Below are 9,229 nucleotides of genomic sequence, written 5' to 3'. Positions count from 1 at the left end.
GTGCCACTGGGTTCCTCCAATATTAATATTAGTAATAAACAACATGTATCTATTTTTATTAATAATTGCAAACATAAAATTATTTTTTTAAAATTTTTAATATAAAAAATGTCTCTAATTAATCCCTTTTTTTTTCTTTTCTTTTTACACTTCTCTTGTTGTTTCTATTTAATAAAGATATATTAAAAATCTTTAGCAGTTCTAACTGAATAGCTAACAAATAACAAACTAGTAGTTTAATTAAAATATTAGTAGCTCTAATTGAACAGATAATAAAAATAACATGAATATCTAAAAAATAAATACGTAGCTACAAACAAAGAAGAACTATTAGCAAAAATTTTTAACATTTAAAATTATTAAATATGTAGCTACAACCATTCATAAACAGTATCAAACAGTTGTACAATATTATATAGTATCTATATAAAAAAAGTTGGTGAATGAATAATCTAACAGTTATAAACAAACATCTCTAAAAGTCATCTGTGTACCCAGGTGAATATATATAACTTATTTATAACCAACTCTATTAATTAAATAACAACTTTATTAACTAAATAACAAACTACATGATAACCTGATTTAACTCAATAAAACTTATTAACAAACCCTACCCATGAACCCTGTCTTGCAACACAAACAGTGCAGTAGCGAGAATCATATCAAGTAAATCTTAAGGGATTGTTTTTGTTAAAAATAAAAAATAAAAATAAATTATATAGAACAACTGAAAAGTGCAACAACAAGCTCAAATATATAAAAATTTAATTTTTAAATAAATTAATCCCAAAAATCTTTGCAAAAAGCACCCTGATATCTATATAAATTCTAAAAAGATCCCCTTTTAAACAGCGCATTCGCCATTGAGCGCCAAAGTCCTCTTCCGATCCCCAAAGAGAACTCCTCATTCGAAGCTGGGGATCACCATCGGAGCTTGGATCTCGGAGCAGCAGCGAAGGATCTCTCCAAACCCTAGGCGGGAGAGTGAGATCCAATGGCGTCTTCCTCGCGGATCTTTGAGTACTTCGTGGTTTGTGGCCTGGGGCCGGAGATCCGGTCTTTGGACATGACCAAGGGCTTCCAGGGCACTGGCGTCATGTATATGCCCTCGTTTCTCGATCAGTATCCGGCCTCCAATCACTCCATCTACCCTCCTCCTCCTCCTCAGCTCCCCACTGTAAGTAAGCTGCTTCGATTTTGATCTGGAAAGCTCGTTTTATTGTTGTTTAGATTCTGTTTTGGTCTTGATGGAGAATTTGACGAATGGGGTTCTTAGTATGAATTGAAAATATCTTATTCAGCTGTAGTTGGTGATTTAGTTTATAGACTTTTGCTTTTATAGTTTGCAATTTTCTGTGATTTTAAGTGAAAAAAATGTATTTTTACGCTGTATCTTGTATTTGTCACAATTGCAGTGCGTTCTTCCAGCAGGAATCGAAATTTATTCTTCAGGGCTTGACTCGAATGATCTTTCAACTTATCCCCGAAGTTATCCTATTGTTTTAACAGGTTCTTTTTTGTGTCTTTTGTCATACGTTTTATTGGTATCTGTAAATGGTTTCCACTAGTTTCTTCTGATATTATGCTGATTAATAATTAGAAATTCATTTCTTGAAGATTACGCTGGTAGTTGCCTCTTCTTAGGGCTATTTCACCCTTTTCTGTTCTATTGGATGATTGGATCTGTCAGCCAGTGTAACTGAGGATGTCTTGTGACTGTGTATACATTAGCAAGTAGCACACAAGTATTAAGATGTGTGATCAGTGTGATAGTACCATGCTCAATGACTACTAAAATTTTTATTGCACTGTCCTATTTTTCATGTTTTTCTTGTGTTTTCCATCTTTTAGAGTCTACCGTGTCTTATTACTTGTGAATCGTGATTATTTGATATCTACTTTATTGAAATCAACATAGTGCAGAATAACTAATGTTTAAAAGTAGAAATTTGAACTTAAAAACTTTACTAGATTTCACTCTTTAGTCATTTGTTTGACCTTGAATGCAAATTTTAAAACTTGACACGTATACCCAGAAACAAAATTTGGAGTATGTGAACTTGTGGACTATTGTTAGTGTTTTCTTCATTTGATATCTGCTCGTACTCTGTTAGTGAGTTTTCTATATATATTATGCTTTATTCTTGTTATCTACTTCTCTGTTGACAAAAGAAAACACTTGTTCCAGAGGGGGATGGTTCCAAAATTTATGTGAGCTGTATTGCTTTTCGGGATCCAATTTGTGAAGACATTGCTGAAGCATATCGAATTCCAGAAAACTCCTATGCTGATAAATGCATTTGCCTTGTATCACATTCACCAAGTTTTCAAGTCCTTCGAGATGCACTTGAAGAACTTTTCATTCTTTGCTTTTCTCCTACTGGGAGCAGGTAACATTTAGTTCTTATATCTGCTTATCAGCCCCCATATCCTTCCCAAAGTTTTTATTTTATGCAATCTCCTCATTCACAGAGTTGTCATGTAAGTGAAAATTGTTTCCTGAAATTTGCATTCACCTCTCTACTTGATTCTCTTTCAAGTGAGGATAGCTCTTGTGAATTTTATGAGAGTGAACTGTAAGGAGCTTCAGTAATTCACCCCGTCTGTTGGATCATAAATTTGTAATGCAATCTCAATTTTTAATTGGATGAATACAGGTTAATATACTCCGACTCCTGTTAATTAAGTGTTTAGATTAGTTATTTAAGTGGATCCGGCTGCATATTTTGCTTTTGATGGAAAACAAATATTGCAAAAATTTTGAAGTATTGCAATTTTGCATGTTGCTGAAATAAGAAACATATTGCTTTGTAGTTTGTACGGTATAGAGCTCATTTTTATCTCAATCAAACAATAACAATTCCTTCCCTCTCTTTCTATTTGCTTTATTTAAATGTTTAGTACAAATATTTTTTAAATATTGATACATTGAACACAATCGACATGAACAACCACTTATTTTTCTTCTATTTTTTCCCATGAGATCTAGTGATATTATGTTATTGCAAGAGTATATATTAGCTTAGCCTATTCTCTTTCCTAGCCTATTTGCATTGTATACTACATATTGTTCTCACATGGAAAGAATTTTGGTTGCATCTAAACTTTTAGAAGTAAAATGAATAGACTTTATTTAAATCTAATGAACATACATAAAATGAGAAGCATTCTAATAGGTAACACACCCAAACCTAGAATGAGGATCATCTTATTTATTGCATTTTCATGTGAAGCTAGTTTTACAACAGATAAGAATGGGCCAGCTAACTTGGTAAGTATGCTTCCCTTAACCTTTCCTCATTTTAATTGCACTCTGATGTATGCATTTTTTATGTTTCTGTAATCTTTTGCTGCCTAAAATTTTTACTGATTGTAAATACTACCTCATAAGCTCATATATGTTTAAATGCTTATGCTTGAAGTATTTCCTTTTGTTTGTTTCTTTGCTTGTATTTCTACGAGATATAATAGTTTTTACCATATCTGGGCGATTCATCTGCCTCTGCACTTCGTGGTAACTGTCATCTTTTGCAATCTTATTGATGTTTTAATGCAGAAGGTTACTTGCTTTACTTTTTTTTCCCTTTCATTTTCTCTTTTGTTTTTTCTTTTGTTACTAGTACTTATTTTCTTTGTTGACCAAATGCAGCAAGCCACTGTGGGAAGTCATAGCATATATGGTGTCGAATGTTCCTTTGCCCACTCCAGGAAAAGATAGAGTAATGTTTGCTATTGAGAACTGCCTTCTTTCTGCTGAGGCTCCATCTAAGGAGAGACTCCCGCATGCAGATGTATATTCTTTCTATTATTATTATTATTATTAAGAAGTTAATATTATGATCCAACCAATCAAAACTACTGAAGATTTTTAACCACCAGCAGCTGTTAAAAATGAACAGATTTCATTCCAGCCGTTGGTGCAGTGCTTGGATGTTGATAACTTGATTAGACTTTTTACTGCAGTGTTGCTTGAAAGGAGAATATTACTGCGATCCAATAAGTATAACCTCAATTTCTTAATTTTCTAATGCATCTGTATTAGTTTTTTTTTTTTTTTTTTTTTTTTTTTAATTTATAGTTTTGAATTTTGTCACATATCTTAAAGCAGCAAGTCTTGTAACTTTTGCATAGAGGTCCCTAACATATGGATAAAAAATATTTTAACATAAAAGAACATATCATTAAATGCTCTTTCCAATTATTAATCCTTTCAGTTATGAGACTTCAGTTTATAGTAAATGTGGGGAACTTCATTTATAAGTTTGTGCTGTGAAAATGCACTTACTAAATACCAATATGCATATCCACTGACTTCAGTGGGCTCCTCAGGACTTGTGATGCTACTCATTGATCAAAACCACTTAATCATCACTTTAGCACTTGCATTATGCCATACCACATTTTTATTATAATTGGTCGTATGCTGCTTGTCCAGCAATTTCTGTTTTATGCGAAAGATCAAACTTTATGAGCCATGAAAACTTAATCCAGAAAGGCCTAAGTGTTAACTATTCAAATCTTATACATCAATATTTCAATAAAAAAAAAAAAAAGAAAAAAAAAAGAAAAGCATAATTTTCCACATTTTAATGTTTCATTTTGTGAGACTGTGTGGGCTTGATTCCATCTGACGTTTGTGAGAGGTTTCATTCATTCCAGAGTTATGGCTAAACATTAGGCCAATATTTATGTGATTCTTTCCTTACGATGAGAAATCTTTTCTTTGTCACATACTTAGAGGGTTAGAGATAAGGGACAATTTTACCTTGGTATTGATGCATTTGCGTTGGTAGCTCATTTCCATGCCTATTATTATTAACAGAGATGTAACTCATTCATGATGTCAAGTGGATAATTTGGGATTTCCTAGTCAATACTATTATACCATTTTTCAGAGTTTAGGCAGCAGCTAACTTTAGGTTTGCATCTGTATCTGTTATGTAAAGTAATTTCTGTGGAATGACCAAGTTCACCAGGTATCAACTGGTTTTAGAATGTTGGTGTGTTGAAATCATAATTTTAGGTTTCTGTTTTTATATATTTTGCGTTTTTGTTATATTTGAGCGATTTTCATGTAACTGATTCTTGATTGAAAGTAGTCATGTCTTCTCTTTTTTTACAGGTATACCCTATTGACTCTGGTGTCAGAGGCCATTTGCCATTTAATTTATCCCTTCAGGTGGCAGGTGTGAATTTAACTGCATATTCTGTTATTATTGTCTTTGTGTCTACAATTGACCAAGTAAGCCTTACGTCTTTTCCTAAATTGTGAACTTTCTTCTTGTGATGTAGCATGTTTATATTCCACTACTATTTTTTAGTGGGGTAGATTACATTGATGCTCCCACACCCTACATGATGGGACTTCATTCTGACGTTGACACATCTGGCTTGGCGATTGATGGTGTAAGTACATTTATATTTGCATCATGTGTTTTGTTACATTGGTAGGTTTTCTGTGACATGAGTCACTCCGACTTCTCATCATTCATCATATCACTATGACCAACTCTTAGCTGATGGCATGCCACTATTTCTTTTTCCTTTTCATGTTGTTCACTACTTTGATGATGATGATGATGAACTATATAGGGAGTGTGCACCAGCTAATGATAGAGAGAAGAAAAATAAATGAAAAAGAGCAAGCTATGTGAGTTAATACTACACATGACCATCGGAGGCCAACACCTAGGTCCACCTAAGTGCCCTCCTCTCATTTATTGCTCAAAGGATTACTGAGCTAGCTACCCGATTCTGTGTGGCCTCTCATGTATTCTCCAATGCTAACAAGATGCTGTACACTTGAAATCTGAAGAATTTTGTGATTTACTTACTACAGTTGACCAAGTATTGAAGCCAATGGCATGCTCTTTGCAGCATATACTATATTTTCATTTGGATTTTATATGTTCTTGGAGTTGTTGATTATGAAGGTTGAGGATAGGCATAAGTAGGCCTTTGTAAGCTAAAGGTTAAGTGCCGCTGCAATGGCCAAGCATAGCTGCTAAGGTGCCATACAAGTTCTTATTTGTATATTGGAGAGTTGTGGTCAATGTCAAAGAAGATTCTTATACATTGTTACTCAGTGGAGCTCTAGGTCAAGAATATTTCATCAGACTTAAGGGCTTACCTTAATCCTTCCTTTCAAAAGTAGTCTTTGCCTAAGTCTTCAGGTTTGGTTGATTGTGGAGACTTTTGGGGATCTTTGTCACTACGATGATAAATCATGCTACACAATTGATACTTGGTTACATGATACCTTCCTAATCAAAACTATCCTTCTTTTAGATACTTTGTATGAATCATGTTCAAGCTATGAAATTTTGGACAATTATTTTTTATGTTGATAATTTTTCAAGATGGTGAGCCTCGGTTCAATCAATTGACAGCTTCTTTAAAAGCCTAGGCACGATAGGTATGAAGTTAGAAGATATCCTCTCCACATATGCGATAACTTTGTGCACTGAGTTGATCCAAGTTCTGCAATATAGACTAACATACGTAAAGAAGAAGGGTATGCACGTTTGCATTTTTATGTGGTGTCTTTTTGTGCGCATATATATTTATATGATAAATTTTGAGCAGTACTAACCATGGTTATTTTCTTTGAGTGGGTGCATTAGTGGTGTAATTACAATTTATGCAAAATGAGAAGGAAAGTGATGACTCGCATCTTGTTTATGGATATATATTTGGGTTTGAACTGTGAATTCCATATTTTACCATGATCCCTAATTCCCAACTAATCGAATATATGCTTATCATTACTTTTTAAATACTAAACTTATCTTAGACATAAGAGACAGTGACATGAGGTAAATTTTTTGTCTTGGTTTTATCTATTGACAGGTCAGTTCAAATCATATGTTAAAATTCTACATTTTTTTTGTGTCAAATAATACAAGTGTAGTCATCATATTTGGATTTTCATATATGTGCCTATTCAAGTGAATTTGTTTCATTGAACATTTCTCAATATCTGTTTTCTGGATTCTTACGTTCAAAGAAATGGGAAACTCAAACAAGAATAAAATTTGACCTACTAGGATATTTTGCAGGTTGTTGTGGTAGATCTTGAGCACAACAGCATCACTACTTCAGAAGACATACCTTCTATCCCAGATCCTGAGTTTAGTTTTTTACGTGGTGAGATTTTGAAACTGCTCCATCCAAATGTTGTTGGGATAGATCATATGAAGATAAATTTTGGTGTTATTTCTGAGCAATATGCTGGATGTGGCCGCAAACCCTGGGGAGGAGAGCATGATTTTCAACTAAGGTGAAGCTTCCTTGTATGCTCTTTTTTTTTTTAATTTTTAATTTTATATTTAATATCAATGATTTGAAGTCCTGGAAAGCAACATGGAAACCATGTTTATCTAATTCTATGTTCAGCCTTGAGTGGCTTAATTTGCCTATACTATTGATAGGAATCTCTTTGTATATATTGATTTTATGTAATTTTCTTAAAGAGTCAATGTCCTACCTTATCATGAATAAAGTATTCTATCCAACCATTCATATGCTAAGTAGGCTACCTGGGTTGACCCAACCCAGTGTGTAAACCATGCTCATGCTCAGTTATTGTTTTGAGAACAGGCAGTCGCCTTGAAAAATAAGTTAGATGCGTCTGAAGCATGAGCTTGACTATTAAATGTTCAAACTAAGCTTAACTATTATAGCTCTAGGCTGAATTTAGGGTAAGGATTGAGACAGCTCAGTTTATTTACCTTGAAGTTTTTTTTTTTTAAATTTCATTGGTTACTTTTACACATTAATGATAATGATTCAAATTTCATTGGTTACTTTCATATGTTCAATGCAAATTCCACCGGCTCTTCTCACACTTTCTCAACCTTTGCTTCTCAAGCAAATTAAGCTCCTCCTTTCTAGCTTCAATTGCTGTATCATTGCATTTATTAATACTATACTGGGTCATGCCTTGAGTGCTGACTTTTGTCTAATCTTATGATGCAATATTTGTTTGAGGATTAGTTTTGTAGTGAAAATTGATGAATATCTATTGTTAAGCAAACCAAATGATTTGACATAGACCATAACTGTATAAAAACCCATAAACAAAGTTTTACTTTAATCTACTGTTGTCTGATGAAATGTTTTGTTTCAAAATTGATCTCATTATTCTATAAACTGAATTTTTATCTCTTTCTCTTCTCCATCTGAGTGATAAGAAATTCTTTCTTTTACTAGGTGGCGTCTGTATATGAGGTTTAGCACAATTTGTATTCACCTTTTCAAGTGAAGTTTTATGAATCCAACTTTTCTTTGCTTGATAGTGAACTTAGCTCAGGTGTCTTAATAAAGCAATTTCTTTGTTCTGGCGGTAGATTGTTTTCAGCAGTTCAATTGTGAATAAAGTCAACTAAATGAGAAAATGTATGGTAAAATAGTGCAAGTTAGCATTGCAGCTTCCTGATTTCTAATTTGTTGCTGCCTTTTTGTAGTTTCTGTATTTTGTTTTTCAAATATATTAGTTGGGCTGGCTGGATTTATTGATAGCATTTCATTTGCAGGCTCATATTCTTAAGATTCTTTGCTTCATTTCTCAGTGGTTACCGCAATTTCATTGTGAGTGTCAATATATTTCTCTCATTCTTAGTATGAATTTAGCTTTGTGTCCAATCTCATAGCATTTACTTCAGGAAATTTCTGCAACAAATGTCTTCAACTCTCAAGCATTTGTAAAGAAGCGTTCCCGCTCGACTAATCAACCAATTGATTCCATGACCATGGTATGACCTCAACTCAACAAAAACATTCTCATCATGCTGTGTTTCTTAAAAAATGCCTAATTGTGTAATTTTAGCTGGTGTAAGCATAATTTCAGTTTTATCTTGTGTGCATCAGATACAGGTTTATATTTACAGCAGGCTATATACTTCATGCATTATATTATTTATTATCTATTATAGATTTTTTTCTTGTAGTTGTAGCTGTATTATTATTGTTGTTGTTCTTTATTTATTTATTATTTCTGTGTCTATAGGTGAAATAGCCGAATAGATGTGTAGGTTTTGATTGCTGTCTTTATCATTTTTTTTTCTTTTTGTGTGTGCGTGTGTAAAAGTTGAATGTGGCATTGTTTCTTTTCATAGGAACATAAATAACTGACCACCTTTGTTAGGGAAGTGTCAAGCTTATAGTTTGAGTGCTAGAGAGTTATGCTGAGGTCGGAAAAAGTGAAATTGAAGCCATATGCTTTTTG

The 9,229-nt window shown here is 33.2% G+C and overlaps 1 protein-coding gene across 1 annotated transcript in view; it reads left to right on the top strand.

Annotated features, from left to right (window-relative positions):
• The first annotated feature begins 872 nt into the window (after positions 1-872).
• The window catches only part of LOC120273516 (DENN domain and WD repeat-containing protein SCD1), a 28,682-nt gene continuing 20,325 nt past the window's right edge, over positions 873-9,229 (top strand). The window contains exons 1-10 of the mRNA XM_039280149.1: positions 873-1,180; positions 1,419-1,512; positions 2,192-2,393; positions 3,653-3,794; positions 3,903-4,003; positions 5,126-5,189; positions 5,296-5,409; positions 7,062-7,282; positions 8,538-8,592; positions 8,667-8,756. Coding sequence (XP_039136083.1) covers positions 998-1,180; positions 1,419-1,512; positions 2,192-2,393; positions 3,653-3,794; positions 3,903-4,003; positions 5,126-5,189; positions 5,296-5,409; positions 7,062-7,282; positions 8,538-8,592; positions 8,667-8,756 — 1,266 coding nt within the window. The 5' untranslated portion in view covers positions 873-997. The remainder of the gene's footprint in view (positions 1,181-1,418; positions 1,513-2,191; positions 2,394-3,652; positions 3,795-3,902; positions 4,004-5,125; positions 5,190-5,295; positions 5,410-7,061; positions 7,283-8,537; positions 8,593-8,666; positions 8,757-9,229) is intronic.

The sequence above is a fragment of the Dioscorea cayenensis genome, chromosome 12, assembly GCF_009730915.1.
Source record: "Dioscorea cayenensis subsp. rotundata cultivar TDr96_F1 chromosome 12, TDr96_F1_v2_PseudoChromosome.rev07_lg8_w22 25.fasta, whole genome shotgun sequence".
Classification (NCBI taxonomy): Eukaryota; Viridiplantae; Streptophyta; class Magnoliopsida; order Dioscoreales; family Dioscoreaceae; genus Dioscorea; species Dioscorea cayenensis.
The sequence above is the reverse complement of the archived record's forward strand: the minus strand, read 5'-3'. Positions and strand labels throughout refer to the sequence as shown.